Below are 15,748 nucleotides of genomic sequence, written 5' to 3'. Positions count from 1 at the left end.
AATTTTTATGTTTACAGTCCAGTTGTCCGGTTTCCTCCTGGAATTGATACAGAGCCTTAAACGAAAGTGAACTCAAAAGCAATAATCATCCCTTATTTGCGTGCACGTACAACCGGATTTACTTTAGTCGATCTGGCCGGGTTGAGTTGAACTTCAACTAAAACGTCACGGTCGCGGTCATTTTCGCGCACTCGGCAACATGCTTTCAATTCTCCAGAAAGGCCTGTCGCTGTGAACGCAGAAGCGGGAAAATAGCATAATGACCATCAACAGTGCGAAATGTGTATTAATATGTAGCAAGGTCTCGACTGGCTACTAGAGGAGAAACGGGAGAAACGTCTACTTAAGCATTGTTTCATGTTTCTTCTCTTTGATGCTTCAACCGGTTTAATCTTAATAAGGGTGGTTCCGAGATATGTGATCCCACCCCACACACGTTTGTCTTACTCCACCGTAAAGGTTAAGAGCAACGAAAGAGAACAACAATAAGAATCCACCGATCAACGACAACTTTTATTGTATCGAGTTTAATTTTTTGCTCCATTGCTTAAAACTGATAGTGTCAAATGTACTGCGGTCTGGAATAAGAACGGCGGCGAAGAAATGCAAAAACAAGTCTTCCAAGGGGAAGTCTTCTAGCACTTGAATCTGGGAGTAAATTGGCATCGGGGTATAAATAGTTCGGTAATAAGGTTCCTCAGACATCAATCGTGTTTTGTCCTTCGAATTAGCGAGTACTGGTATTCCAGCAGCGCGAAACTTATCAAATATGAAACTGTTCGTCGTAGTATCATCTCTGTTGGCCGTTGCCACTGCTGCTCCTTCTTTGCTGACGCCGCAAGTGTACGCCGCCATTCCCGCAACTACCTATGTTGCTGCTGCTGCACCCGTCGAAGTGTCCAGCCAGTTCCACGCCCAGGATGCTCTCGGCCAGTATACATATGGATATAACGGAGGACTATCCGCCAAGACGGAAACAAAGGCTATTGATGGAGTGACTCGTGGAGCTTACAGTTATCTGGATGCTGAGAACAAACTGCAGACCGTGTCCTATACTGCTGATGCCATCAATGGATTCCGTGCTGAAGCTAGCAATTTGCCAGTTGCTCCAATTGAAACCCGTATCGCTCCTGAACCAGTACAGGACACTCCTGAAGTAGTTCAGGCCAAGGCTGAACATTTGGCCGCTATTGAGGAAGCCAAGGTACGAAACGCAGCCGCTGAAGAAGAAGATAAGTCGTCTGTTGCGATTGAAGCTGCCCCAGTTGCTCCAATTGTCCCAGTTTCTGCCGTTGCTCCAATTTCTTATGCTGCCCCAGCTGTTGCTTTGGCTCCAGCTACCGGATTCTCGTACTCCACATCATCTCTGGCCCTGAAGCAGCAACCAATTGCATTCAACACCTATGCTGCCGCTCCAGTCCCAGCCGCCGTCGAACTCAAGACACCATCTTCCTTCTCCTATTCAACCTACACCCAGTCAGCCCCTGCCACCATTGCTGTGAGGACTGCTGAGATCCCATCTGCTGCTATCCAGTACACTTCCGCCATCCAGCAGCCAATCTACGGTTATTCGTACGGTATTCCGGCATACTACACCACTTCCCAGTTCGCTTCCCCAGTCGCCATTGCTGCCCGTGCTCTGCCAGTTGCCGAAGTACCTCTCCCAGTGCCAGTTCAGGACACTCCGGAAGTTGCACAGGCCAAAGCCGAACACCTGCAAGCTGTCGCCGAAGTTAAGGCTCGTAACCTCCAGTAAAGAACGCCTCTAGCGTTTTTAATGCTTCATCGGATCTTCAAACAAACAACAGACTCTAGCTCAACTGAAATAGTCTTGAACTGCCATTGTAAAAAGTGTACAATTTAACTTTTGAACAGAAAAAGTCAAACCCTCACAGACTGTACATGTAGGTAATATTTTCTTTGTGCAGATGTGTACAAAAAAAAGAAACCAAAATAAAAAGGAGGAGAATGTGAAATAATTGCAAAATAACTGGTTTAAATTAAATGTCACAATTACTTATTTGTTTTTAAACTACCACTAAAGTGTTTCTGTCTTTCTTTATTGAACTTGCTTAAAGGTTTGAGTTTAAAAGTTCTATTTCTGAAGCTGACAAATTATAAATATTTTGAACTTATCTAATTTTTACAATTTGAAACTTAGCTCCACATTAACTAAAGTTTGATTTTCAACGATATTCTTTTATTATTTATTATATTGTTTATTATATTATTCCGTGCCGGAAGATCCTGTGTGGACCATATTGTCACGCTCCGTATCATTCTGGAGCAGGTCAACGAATTCCAAGAGTCCCTTAACTTGGTATTTATTGACTACGCAAAAGCTTTCGACCGTCTCAATCACGAGAATATGTGGGGCGCCCTGAGACGCAAGGGGGTTCCTGAGAAAATCATCAGCCGCATCGAGGCACAGTACGAGGCCTTCTCGTGTAGAGTGCTGCACAATGGGGTCTTGTCCGACCCTATCCGGGACGTAGTTGGTGTGAGTCAAGGATGTATTCTATCGCCGTTACTATTCCTCATCGTAATCGACGAGATTCTAGTAAATGCGATTGATCGTGAAACAAACCGCGGGCTGCTATGGCAGCCTATAACCATGGAGCACCTTAACGACTTCGAATTGGCTGATGACGTTGCACTCCTCGCTCAACGGCGCTGTAATATGCAGAGCTCAACGACCTTGCCGAGCGCTCCTCTTCGGCAGGTTTAGTCATCAACGTCAACAAAACCAAATCGTTGGATGTGTAAACACGGTGACCCCTCCCAGTTTCACAGTAGCTGGGCAACCTGTGGAGGATGTTGAAAGCATCCAATATCTTGGTAGCCAAATGGCGTCAGACGGCGGTACCAAGATCGACATAGGCGTAAGGATTAAGAAAGCAAGGGCTGCCTTTGCGAGTTTAAGAAATATCTGGAAAACAGGCAGATACGTGATCGCACCAAAATACGAATTTTCAACTCTAACGTGAAATCTGTACTACGTTAGCAGAACATGGTGTGTATCAGTGGAGAACACTCAACGGCTGCAGGTGTTCATCAACAGATGCCTGCGGTATATAATTCGGGCCTAGTGGCCTCACAACTGGATCTCAAATAACGAGCTCCATCGCCGATAGCAACAGAAATTCGGGATCGGAAGTGGGGCTGGGTTGGCAACTCTCTACGTAGGGGCGGGAACGAAATCTGTGAACAAGCATTAGACTGGAACCCAGCGGGATATCGCAGCAGAGGCAGACCCAGAGGCTCATGGCGGCGAAGCCTCAACAGGTTAAAGCGATAGCTGGACATCGCTCAGGATGGAGATTCATAAGTAAGGATTCATAAGTAAGTAAAGTTCATAACAAAACATAAGAATTAATCGAACCAAATCTGGCAAGTGCATGTTTTGGAAGGGAAGCTATGTTTCTGTGATGGTTTGAAACCCTTCCCTTTCCTGGAAAAAGCGTCTCCCATACAAATGAAACATAAAATTCGGTCGAAATGCTTAGAACGAAGGGCGCAGTTGACCTTCACAAACGTCAAATCAGAGACTAAAGAAGCCCTCACAATGATGAGCGCAGCGGCGCGTTTTGACAGTTGACCCATGTATTTTCTGTCAAAACCTGCTGCTGCACTCACCATTCTTAATGGGCCCTAACCCGCTGGCAAACAGGCGACCATTACCGCTCGCGGAAAACTGGATATGTTAATGTTATTTAGGATCTGTCTCATTTCACCCGTCTGAAAAAGTCACCCGGTCATAGGAATGGCTGGTGCTACCCAGGTATTACAATAAAATATCGATGATAAATGAGCGGGTTATTCGAAAATTATTGAAATGTCTTTTACTTAAAACTTTTAATTTTAATTTCAGTTTAATTCTCCAAATGAGACAGACCCTTATATCTGTGAAAATTATTGGATCGTTTATTGTTTGCTAAATTTGATTAAAATTGATCATTATTAACTATCTTAAAGATAAATCGTCTATCTCAAACCTTTGTAAGGGATGTGGCGGTTTAGGGTCATTGGCTGAAAGGGTCATTTGGCCGAATAGTTGGAAGTTGGAATAAGAAGAAAGAAAAAATAAAGAAGAAGGAACAAGGGAGAAAAAAGAAGGAAGAAGAAATAAGGAAGAAGGTAGAAGGAAGAAGGAACAAGGAAGAAGAAAGATGGCAAAAATGAAGAAAGAAGGAAGAAGAAAGAAAGAATAAGTAAGAAAGAAGAAGGATGAAAGAAGAAGTATGAAAGAAGAAGGATGAAAGAATGAGGGAAGGATGAAGGAAGGAGGAAGAAGGAAGAAGAAAAAAGCAAGAAGGAACAAGGAAAAAGGAAGAAGGATGAAGGAAGAAGAAAGAAAGAAGAAGGAAGAAGGAAGAAAGAAGAAGGAAACAAGAAGAAAGAATAAGGAAGAAGGAAGAAAGAAGAAGGAAGAAGGAAGGAGGAAGAAGGAAGAAGGAAGGAGAAAGAAGAAAGAAGTAAGAAGAAAAAAGGTAAAAGGAAAAAGGAAGAAGGAAGAAGGAAAAATGAACAAGGAAGAAGGATGAAGGAAGAAGGAAGAAGGAAAAAGGAAGATGGAACAAGGAAGATGGAACAAGGACGAAGGATGAAGGAAGAAGGAAGTAGGAAAAAGGGGGAGGGAGGAAGGAAGAAGGAAGAAGAAAGAATGAAGAAGGAAGAAGGGAGAAGGAAGAAGGAAGAAGGAAGTAGGAAGAAAGAAGAAGAGAGAAGGATGAAAGAGGAGAAAAAGGAAGAAGGAAGTAAGAAGAAGGGCGAAGGAAGAAGCTGTATGTTCTCAGTTCACTTGTGTGTTATTACAATCTAACTCCCACTGTCTGGCAGTGGCATTATGGATAAAATATTCGTGCAACTATTTTAATTTTATATAATTGCAAGAATCTTAGATCCGGGAGCTAGAAGGTGATAGCTCTTTTATAACTCCTATAGCCCATTTCAAGAACGCAAGCATTCCGAAGCTATAGTCGTGTACAATAAGCCCCGCGTGATTACACCCACATATCATAAGGATATCTGAAGTGCATTCACACTTCCTGGATCAAAATTTAATTCTTTGATCCTGGAGCGTATTTAGTATTAAAATCAATCAATGAAAATTAATTTACGATTGAGCATAAATTACTTACCATTATCCTTACACTAAACATGTTTGCGCATTTACGTTCCTTGATCATATTATTAGCAAGGGCATTGCCCGTGCTAACAATCGATCCCTTTGTGCCTGCACAAACATGCAAGTTTCTGTTGCACTTTTAATACACTATGCACTTGCACTATACCTACATTTGTTTCTCTTTTTTTTTCTTCCTAAATAATGGAGGGGGAATCTGCTCAACAGACATCCTGGGTTGACCAGGAAGTGCTGGGTTAGGGGCCACCTCCAATGAGGGAGGCAGGACTGCATCCCCGACCAGCTAAACCGTTTCCATTGCCGCCAAGCCCATCGTCCCTTCGGTACAACCAGAAAGTAATGCTTCAAAGGGGGGCCAGTGCATGACGCACCCTCGAGGTTAGCTGCGTGTCCTTGCAGCATCGAACATCGTGACTCGCTTTAGAAGAAAGTAGAAAACCATGGTATCGTGCCAGCGCATTGCCGGCTTTCCAGGTGGCCTTACCACGCCCTATGTCCTCGGAAGGTGGGCAGGGTCGACTTCGCGCCTGCTTCCCTCTGCACGACTGGTATCAAGAATGATGATGCCGCGTGCACCCCAAATTGACCTTTCTGCGATAGGGCCTATTCGCCAGCACACAGAGGGACTTGCCGACGCGAGGCCTACGCCTGCCCCAGCCTTGACGAGGACCCCTTTCCGTCCTCGGGCTCGGAACCCGCCCGGTTGACCAACGCCGCGAAAGCGACGATACCATGTTGTTCTTCGCGCGGCCACTTGTTCGGTAAAAGGATCGAGTTCGACCACAGAGCATGACCACCGGTATGACCCATGAAGCCGACTCCGATCCCTTGGACCACCTCTTATTTGCGCCTGAACTAGCCATCCTTGAGTCCACGCGCCACCTTCTATGTAGCTCCGAGGCGATTTGGGCGATAGCCGATAAAACGGCGTTCCAGCCAACTTCATCTTTACACATCCTCCGAACTAGGTTGTCCGGGGTAGTGTCCAGACCACATGTGGCAAGCATGTGGTCACGCATTGCGCGAAAACGTGAGCACACGAACAACACGTGTTCCGCCGTTTCCTCTAAACCTGCGCACACCAAACACTCGGGCGAAGCCGAGCAAGCCAGCTGCTTTACCTGTACTTTGATTTTGCAGCACGCTTAAACGCCGGGCACATCGAACCCCCCATGGGGTGCTTGCTGTTCACAGCTTTGCTGGAACAAATCAAACAATTGGGAGAGTTCGTGCAGCATTGTGCCTTATGTCCCTCCAATCCGCAGCGTCGGCAGAGATTGCTTCTGTCAGGGCCTTTGCAGTCCCATTGCTTGTGCCCCGGTTCCAGGCACTTGAAGTAAATTTCGGGTTGCTCGTATATGCGCACAGGGCATACCGACCATCCCACCTTGACGCTCCCTAACTTGACTACCTTGGAGGCGTCCGCTGCAGATAGCCGAACCAATGCTACCTGCGTCCCTGCCGGACCTTTCCGTAGCCGAACGGCTGCGGTGGGCGTTTCCACTTCACACTGTCGCCGCAGTGCCGTGACGAGCTCTTCGACTTCAGTGATCTCGTCCAGGTCTTTAACCCTTAGATTCACCTCCGTCGTGAGTGCCCTCACCTTGACCGTCTCGCCTAGGACCTCCTCCGCCAACTTCTTGTAGGCGGCGCCCTTTTGCGAGACGCCCCGCTTCAGCTCGAGTATCATCTCGCCCATTCGGGTACGTCTTATTCGACGTACGTCGGCGCCGAGTTCACCGAGCTTGACGTCACTCCTCATCGCCTTCAAAACATCCGAGTACTTAGCCTCGTCCGCCGTGATGACTAGGGCATCGCCCCTGGAGCGATTGGCGCCTACCCTAGACTTCTTGCTACCCTCATTCGCCTGGGCCTTCTTTTCGGCCCTTGACGTCTTCGGTTTCCTCTTGTTCTTGACCAGGGTCCAGGAGGCGTCATTCCCCTCTATTTCCCTGGTCTGGTGCGGCTGAGAACTTTCAGCCTGCCGTAACCCCTTACCACCGTCTTGCCTGAGTGGACGGACCTTTCCAGGTCCTTCCTCCCCCGGTTTTGGAGGTACCTGACCAAAGTTCAGCTTCCCAACCCCACTACCCTTGTTCGGGGTAGTAACCCTCCGCGTTTTGGAGCGGCCCCCAGGGAGCTCATCCCCTGGAGACTGTCTCCCCCGTTTTTGTGTCTGCTCCGTTGGAGCAGTCACCCCCGACGTACCCGCTAATACTTGAGCCTCAGTCTGGGTAGACTTTGGCACCACCGTCTTAGCTGGCACGCCTTCGGTCGATTCGACCTTGCCCGAGTCCGCGAATCCTTGGGCCTCAGTCTGGGTAGACCTCGACTCCACCGATTTCACGGGTTTACTCTTGGCCGTCCCGACCGCCCTCTCCAGCTTGGCGTCCAGCATCGACTTTCGAAGTTTCTGCAAGCTCCTCTTGAGGTCCTTGCTGATATTATGCTTCGATGACGCAAAGTCGATGATGGCGTCCAGCTGTTCCGTCGCCACCTCGAAGGCCGAAAGCCCATCGCGTTTGCGGTTCATCGCCTTCACAAGCCATGGGCCGTCAATAACCCCTACCGGCGTTTTTATAGCCGAGAGGAAGGTTGAGTGACCCACGCTGGCGCTGCGCACTGAGCTGCCGACTATTGCCTCTGGCCTCCTAGGCGGAGACCTGAACAACCCACCTCTTGCGAAGGGGTTGTCGCCTACACTACTACCACTAATTGAAGAATTGACTTGGTTTTCCATTTTGGTCCCACGAGTTGCTCGGGAAAAGAGGTCCACCACGCCAGAACCCAGCATAACGCGGTAAGGGACAATTACTGTGGAGGGTGCCCAGGTACCCCACAGGCTCCGTTAAAGGCCTAGCTTATTATTTCACCCCCCTGGCCATGCATCCCCTCGGCACGGGTCGCTTGACGCCTTGGGATTAGGGGTTAGGGACGATGGTCCCGGTCTAACTCACAGTGGCCATGGGGAGGGGTCGTCAAGCCCTTGGACAAAGTCCCTGCTGCCCCCCCTACATTTGTTTCGACCGCGGTCATTGCTCCGCTCTATTGTTCTACTTTTGTGCGAAACACCGCACAAAAGCAGAGCTCAAAAGCCATCCGCACTGAACGACATCCGAAACGAGACTCAGTTAATGTATATGGAGCATGTTGAGAAAAAATATTCAAATTTTTAGGGTATCTTATTGTATGAACAGCTCTCAAAATTTAAGTGGGCAAAGGTACATAAGTGTCATAAATTTACACGCTATCTTTCACCTACTCAGTGACTGAGTAAAATTGTATTGTCATCTCTTTTCTTCCCACGGAAATTTTACTCAATTTCCGTCAAAAGCAGGACAACTCAAAACTATGAGTAATCCTGCTTTTGACGGAAATTGAGTAAAATTTCCGTGGGAAGAAAAGAGATGGCAATACAATTTTACTCAGTCACTGAGTAGGTGAAAGTTAGAGTGTAGTTTCGATGAACCGATCTGCAAAATTTTCCGGTTTTCTTTAGGGTGGCTGGGGGTAATATTGTCCCCCTGAGAAATCGCGTCATTTTCACATGGAAAACGTTGTAATATTAGGGACCTAAACCCCTTACGTGAATCTTAAACAGAAGCACTACGATGTCTGGAAGTCAATTTAGTGGAAGACAATCAGATTTTGCGACTTTTATGACAATAAAAATCAGGATGAAAAAAATCTGGTTTAAAAGTATGCGGGTGACATGGACATCGTGTGTGAGTAAAACGGAAATGTTAAGCAATTAATCTTAAAACAATGAATTTAGTTGATGAATTGTGCAACTTGAAATAAAAATGTTGGATAATATATTGGTATATTGGTAACTATATATGGTCTATATTACCCACAGCAGAACATGTTCGTTTTACCCCACCATGATCAAATTTCTTTAGCTTTATCTCAAAATTTATTTTGAGCATGTTGTCGTAGTATAACACATAAATTAAAATATATGAAATAAATCTTATTGCGCACAAACTGACTAGCTGATAGATATTTGGGTAATAGTCGAGTTGAAGTTTAAGGGATTATTTGCGAAGGCTTTTCTTTTATTCAGCATTGGCTGCTTTTATTCAAATATTATACAGCCTTAGGCTAGAAGTTGAAGCGTTTAGCACTAAAATTGTTAGTTGGGTGGTGAGAGCGTTCGGGTCGTTTTTGAAAAATGCAGTAAAATCACTTACGTAATTAGTGTATGGCACATTACACTTATCTGCTTCTATCCTCCTAATTCAAAATGAGTCTCTCGTGACCAGTTTTTCGTTATAGGGTGAAATGCTCAATAGTGGACTCTTGTAGTGGAATTTTGCTCTTCCTGCCATAAGGAGTGGATATTTTCAACATATCAATTTTACGTGATATCTAATATCAAGTTCTGCATTTTCCCTTCACGATGCATACATAAAACACTCAAATACATGACGTTATTGGTTGAAATCAAAATTTCAAAGTCTGGCTAAATAGGTCCTATATTAGACCTCCTGGGCGTCTATAAAAGGAAATTGCTTTCCTATAGTTGACACCCCCTAAAATATTCCTATAATGGACACTCTAGTGTTTTTTTGTTACAAAATTGTAAAAAAATCATCTTGGGGGAAAGATGGCTTTGGCAGGTTTTGTTCTATTATTGGCAGGGGTTTTTTTATGACTGACTAGGCTCAAATTTGGCCTAAACACTCTTTGCATATCAAAGAATATTGTGGCCAAATTTAATAAAATTTGGTCGTCAAAAACCCCCTCTAATCACAATAATAGAACAAAACCTGCCAAAGCCGTCTTTCCCCCTATTTTTACTTTCCACAGTATTTCCAATGCATGCATTCAAATAATTTAAGAATGTAATTACGATGAAATTACATAGAACATTGTTTATATTATGCTGTAATAATGCAAATATGGCTGGAGGGTCAGCTTTTAGACATTATACCTTATGTGACCAACAGGTGCTACAAAAAAGAACTTTTGTTTAGAGATTCCATTGTAAAACATTTGTTCCCAAGGGCCTGTTCGCCCACCTTTCTCTATTCAGTTACCTAGTAGATCCTGCTGAGCTGAATAATTAATAATTATTTAATAGTTGAGTGTTTAGATTCAATTGTGAACACCCAAAGCCTAGAGGCTTATTTCAAAATATTCAGTGTACATACATACTTTAATTGCAGGTTCTTATCCAATTTTAACTCGATCATTAGAATGACTGATTAGCACTTGCGGTGGCGACGGAGGCGGCGTGGCGCCGCGTAATCATATGCATTAAACAGTTGAAAAATGTGTATCTGATGATTATGATTGTACTTAGTAGCATTTATTTAGTTGTTTGCAGCGGTTGAAGTTCAGTTTATACGGAATCGTTCGCCGAATCAGACAAAATCATCACTTCTAACATGGTTTCACTACAGGGTCAAAAAGCTGTGATTACCGGTGGAGCTAGAGGAATTGGCTTCGCAACGGCTGCGGAGCTACTGAAAAACGGTGTCTCGGTATAATTGTCATACGAATTCCAAAAGTCGTTAGTGTTCTTAGCAGTCATCCACTTTTTTTTACAGAGAATTCTGATAATAGACCTCGTTGATAAAATTGATCCGGTTAAGCTAACGGAGCTCACTGCATGTAATCCGAAGGCGGAAATAACTTACAATAAGTGTGATATTACCGACAAAAAACAACTGGAATTGGTTCTCCGTTATGATGCTATGCAGCGGTTCGGTTCAATAGATATCCTTGTAAATTGCGCGGGAGTCATCGATGAAGCAGACCCAGCCAGGTGTATTGCTACAAATCTGGTAATCTATTAGTTTTTGATAGAAAATCGAACCTTGGTCATCTTGTTTTTTTTTTCAGACGGCTTTAATCAATTGTTCAATGATCACACTAGATTTGATGACAAAGGAAAAGGACGGCCCTGGCGGAACTATTGTGAATATCTCTTCGGTGGCCGGTTTAGAAGGAGCGCCGTGCTGTGCGGTTTATTGTGCTTCAAAAAGCGGAGTTATTGGATTTACCAGATCCGTTGGGGTGAGTTCGTGTCCCATCGCAATGATAATTCAGCTTGTTTTTCAACGATATGTTTACTGTTTATATGGTTTATATTGAAGATGGATTCGGTTTTCGAGCTGACTGGGGTCAAAATGGTAGCAATTTGTCCTGGAGCTACAGAAACGGATATGTATAAGAGTTCATCGGAAATATCTTGTAGTTTTCCAGCGCTGAAGCCCTATTTTGATGAACTTGTCAACAAATTGCCAGTGCAAAAGTAAGTACTGTGGTGTAAAGTGTGGCTCACTGGAGATGGATTTGAACAGCAAAATCAATTTACAGGCCATCATCAGTAGGGAAAGCGGTAGTAAAAATTATAGTCGATGGCAAACCTGGAGCAATTTGGATTTCAGCTAATGATGAAATCAAGGAAGTGGACTGTAAACCAAACGCGTATATTTGAATAATTTCTTACACGCATTGTTATGGGCAAAAGTGAATAAAAATCATTATGTATACACCTCTCTTTGGTTTTTCTCGAAATTAATCCTCGTGGTCTTCGTTGTAGTTCCATCCAAAATTTTGATAATCGATCATTATGAACCATTATGATCAGTCCTATCTCAGGTAACCATTAGCACTATAGTTCGCCTTTTCGGCTGTATGTCTATAGACATATTGACCCTATAGGGCTATTATAGAGCCAGTATAAAATTTATCAGCTCCGTGATAGCGTTATAGTCGCATGTAAGGCCTATTTAAATGCTTACGGTTACCTGGGTATTCTTTCAGTATCCTGTTTAGAAGGCACGATAGCCTCTTCTACTGCTCTGCGATCTACTACAATGATGTCGATGTCATCCGCAAAACTAAGGAGCATGTAAGACTTGTTGGTGATGGTTCTAGATCATTGAATTGCACCTTCCAGAGCTATATTGAATAGCAGATTAGAGAACGCATCGCCCTGATTCTATCCATCTAACGTCACGAACGAATCGGATGTCTCTCCAGATATGCTGACGCTTGATTTGGATCCACCCAGCATCGCACGAATCAGTCTAATAAGCTTTGCCGGAAAGCCATGTTCTAGCATTATTTGCCACAGTTCGTTCCGTTTCACTGAGTTGTACGCTGCCTTGAAATCTACAAATAGATGATGAGTCCGCAAGTTGTATTCCCTGAATTTACCAAGAATTTGTTGCAGAGTAAACATCTGGTGCGTTGTTGGTCGTCCTTCTCGAAAACCGCTTCGATATTCACCAACAAAGGTCTCCGCAAACGGACGCAGTCTGCTAAACAGAATTCGGGAAATTACCTTGTAGGTGGTATTGAGAAGTGTGATACCTCGATAATTAGCACAATAGAGCCTGTGCCCTTTCTTGTAGATAGGACATATGAGGCCATCAAGTTAGCTCGAAGGCATTTCTTCTTCCTCTCAAATCATTTCAATCACTTGGTGGATTTTTTCGTTCAGGCGGTCACTCCCAACTTTTAATGTTAATCCCACTCCTTACCGCACCAATATTGATTCGTGAAGGATTAATTACCGCAGATGAAAATCCTGGGGACATTAACAAAAACCGATAATATAAATTTGCTGCCAATAAATTTATAGATTTTCTTTCGTCAAAAAACTGCGACGCTACCGACGACATCAACCAAACAATAGTCCAAACCTTGCGAGAAATGTTCACTTGAGTGTTCCTGCTGTCGATAATTTATTAGAAAAGAAAAACTGACGCATCGTTTTACGTCCACTCGATGGTTGCGATTCTTCGAAGGCATTTATTGTGAATCAGAAAAACTCTCGATGTATTTTTTCAATCACAAAACTTCTACAAAGATTTAAGGCATGAAAAGACGCATCTTTTGATGTAATGAGTTTGTCGATTGTTCCACCTAGAAGTGAGATGAAAATTTTATTTCCGCCGAAAACATTGATCAAATAGAGCTTCGCTATACTCTGCAAAGTTTTTCGTAATGGAATTCTCTACAGTTTCACTGAAAACTAAACATTGTATCTAATTTTAGGACAGAAAGAAAATTTTCAACCCCTTTCTAGGAAGATTAACTAAACTTTTCATATCAAAAGATGCGTCTTTTCATGCCTAAAAACTTTTTAGAGGAGACTGAACCTTTAAATTTAAAGGCTTAAAAGTTATTCAATTTTGATCGTGAAATCGAATGTTTCGAACTCCAATACATTGGACACTCGTTCTGAATGTAACATATCCTACCCTACTTAAGGTAAAAGCAAAGATAAATAGACGTAACACTAGAGAAAATACCATCGACCATGACTTTAACGACCAATTTGAATTTGGTTGATTGCGCGTTGATAGCTCCTTCTGGTGAAAATGTCATAGGGTAACGGTACCAATAGTGGAGGTATTAGTAGATCCAAAAAAGAAAATATTTTTTAAAAATTGATAATTATGGAAAATTTAAAGATTTAATGTCTTAGTCAATAGATAAACTAATAAATTTGCCAACAAAAATGAGATAGATGTCATTTAACATCAACAATTACCAAATATTGCTTGCATCACTATGGGTACACTGTTCCTTTAGTGGTGGTAAAAATTAATTTTGGTTCCCATAGTGGTCCTATCCATTGGTTTCTTATGAGACTCGCCACTATTGGTACAGTTGCACCACTATAGGTGCAAGGGAGTCAATCATTGGAAAATCATTGTTTTGAATAGTTTTTCAAGCAAAATCTTAAGATAAATTGCATTTAACAGGATATTTAAAACACGGCGAATCAACTGAAACCATCGTAAAATGTATAAATATGATAAATCCAATTAAAACCCAACTACCTCCATTATTGGTGCTACCTCTACTAAGGGTACGGTTACCCTACAAAACATTTGTTTGCTCACATTCTCGCAAAATAGTGGTAGAGGAGTTGAGCGATGGATTTTTCAGAAAAATGTTCAAGCTGTTACGTCTGTTTGTCTGTGGTAAAAGTTAGTCTAAAAATAATGGAAAAACTCGTATATCTTTGTTACTTTAAAAGGTACAAACTCTCTATAGCAGCGGTTCTCAACCTGGGGTACATGTACCCCTGGGGCTACCTTCGCTGGCCCCAGGGAGTACCTCAGACAACAATGCGTAATGGCGGATGTATTACAAATACAATCAAAACTTTTTGATAATGTAATGATAATTGGGTATTTTTTTGATTCCAAAACTTTGTCTTGTAGTACATAATATGCATGGCGATCAGTAAATCAAAGCCAGCAGAGTGTATAAAGGGCTGTGCTACAAAAAAAAAATCAAAAAGACAAAACGTCTCATGAACAAATTTCAAAAATTTTCAAGACAATCTACCAATTCGAAACAAAATGTTAAATAATATGTTAAGAATATGCTTCTGAACTAAAATCGAGAGTCTAAGAAAGGTACGGAAGCCTCCATTTGAGAAGCATGAAAGATTTTTTTCTGAGAAACTTTGTTGCTTCGTTGCTAAGAATCATCATTCTATGCTTCTCGAAAGCCTTCTATCAAGATGCACAAAAGCTTTCTTTTAAGAGGTCCAGAAGCCTTCTTTCAAGAGGCTCGGAATTTTTTTTCAAGTGGCTAGGAAGAGTATTTTTAAAAAGCTTAGAGGCGTCCTTAAAAGATGCTCAGAAATGGCTTTAAAGCGGCTCGAAAGCTCCCTTTTAACAAGATCGAACGCTTTCCTTCAAGAGGCTCGGAATTCTTCTTTCAAGAGGCTTAGAAGACTACTTTCAAGAGGCTCAGAAGCGTCCTTTCAAAATGCTCAGGAGCCTCCTTTTAAGTGTCTCTGAAGGCGCATTTCAAGAGGCTCGGAAGCCTTCTTTTAAGAGTTCGAAAGCCTGCTTTTAAAAGGCTCAGAAGCTTTCTTAAAAAAAAAGCTCGGAAGCCTTGTAAGAAACTCGTATTCTGTAGAGGACCAAAATTGTGAAAAATCGGGCTGAAAAGTTATATTGAAAAAACATACCTGGTGCCTTTCTCGTGTATTATACAATGTAACGAGAAAACCAGGTGTCAGGCCCTGCAAGCCAGCCTTTAAAAAAACATACGCAACGGACAATCAACAAGAGAGTACGGACCGGAACCATCGGCGAAGACCACTGCGACGAAAAGGGACTAGCGATTGGAAACTCGGTTCGTGGAACTGCAAATCCGTGGATTCGGCATCGTAGCGCTGCAGGAGGTTTGTTGGAAGGGATCAATGGTGCGAACGTTTAGAGGTAATCATTCCATCTACCAGAGCTGCGGCAACACACACGAGCTGGGAACAGCTTTCATAGTGATGAAAGATATGCAAAGGCGCGTGATCGGGTGGTGGCCGATCAACGAGAGAATGTGCAGGTTGAGGATCAAAGGCCGGTTCTTCAACTTTAGCATAATCAACGTCCATAGACCACACTCCGGAAGCACTGATGATGATAAGGACGCATTCTACGCGCAGCTGGAACGTGAGTACGATAGTTGCCCAAGCCACGACGTCAAAATCATCATAGGAGATTTGAACGCTCAGGTTGGCCAAGAGGAGGAGTTTAGACCGACTATTGGAAAGTTCAGCGCTCACCGGCTGATGAACGAAAACGGCCTACGACTAATTGTTTTCGCCGCCTCCAAGAA

The 15,748-nt window shown here is 43.3% G+C and overlaps 2 protein-coding genes across 4 annotated transcripts; both read left to right on the top strand.

Annotated features, from left to right (window-relative positions):
* The first annotated feature begins 695 nt into the window (after positions 1 to 695).
* LOC134211373 (cuticle protein 19.8-like) lies at positions 696 to 1,990 on the top strand. Its single transcript, XM_062688171.1, has one exon. It carries the CDS (start codon positions 770 to 772, stop codon positions 1,754 to 1,756), a length of 987 nt encoding a protein of 328 aa, XP_062544155.1. The 5' UTR covers positions 696 to 769; the 3' UTR covers positions 1,757 to 1,990.
* Positions 1,991 to 10,159: 8,169 nt separating this feature from the next.
* Positions 10,160 to 11,651, top strand: LOC134211380 (alcohol dehydrogenase 2-like). 3 transcript variants are annotated; one of them, XM_062688180.1, is made up of 7 exons: positions 10,164 to 10,231; positions 10,318 to 10,415; positions 10,479 to 10,635; positions 10,702 to 10,938; positions 10,997 to 11,170; positions 11,251 to 11,408; positions 11,474 to 11,651. In XM_062688180.1, exons 3-7 carry the CDS (start codon positions 10,540 to 10,542, stop codon positions 11,592 to 11,594), a joined length of 786 nt encoding a protein of 261 aa, XP_062544164.1. In that variant the 5' UTR covers positions 10,164 to 10,231; positions 10,318 to 10,415; positions 10,479 to 10,539; the 3' UTR covers positions 11,595 to 11,651. The 3 variants fall into 3 exon arrangements, with proteins under 3 accessions (XP_062544162.1, XP_062544164.1, XP_062544163.1); XM_062688178.1 differs by lacking the exon at positions 10,318 to 10,415 and having other exon boundaries at positions 10,160 to 10,317; XM_062688179.1 differs by having other exon boundaries at positions 10,170 to 10,415.
* The last annotated feature ends 4,097 nt before the right edge of the window (positions 11,652 to 15,748 follow it).

Source organism: Armigeres subalbatus, chromosome 2 (assembly GCF_024139115.2).
Source record: "Armigeres subalbatus isolate Guangzhou_Male chromosome 2, GZ_Asu_2, whole genome shotgun sequence".
NCBI lineage: Eukaryota > Metazoa > Arthropoda > Insecta > Diptera > Culicidae > Armigeres > Armigeres subalbatus.
The sequence above is the reverse complement of the archived record's forward strand: the minus strand, read 5'-3'. Positions and strand labels throughout refer to the sequence as shown.

Excerpts from the sequence above, each read along its gene's own strand:
- LOC134211380 (XM_062688178.1), top strand. The coding sequence starts at position 10,540 with ATGGTTTCACTACAGGGTCAAAAAGCTGTGATTACCGGTGGAGCTAGA. Across the intron at positions 10,939-10,996 it reads GGTGTATTGCTACAAATCTG|ACGGCTTTAATCAATTGTTC; the intron begins GTAATCTATTAG and ends TTTTTTTTTCAG. Across the intron at positions 11,171-11,250 it reads GATTTACCAGATCCGTTGGG|ATGGATTCGGTTTTCGAGCT; the intron begins GTGAGTTCGTGT and ends TTTATATTGAAG.
- LOC134211373 (XM_062688171.1), top strand. The coding sequence starts at position 770 with ATGAAACTGTTCGTCGTAGTATCATCTCTGTTGGCCGTTGCCACTGCT.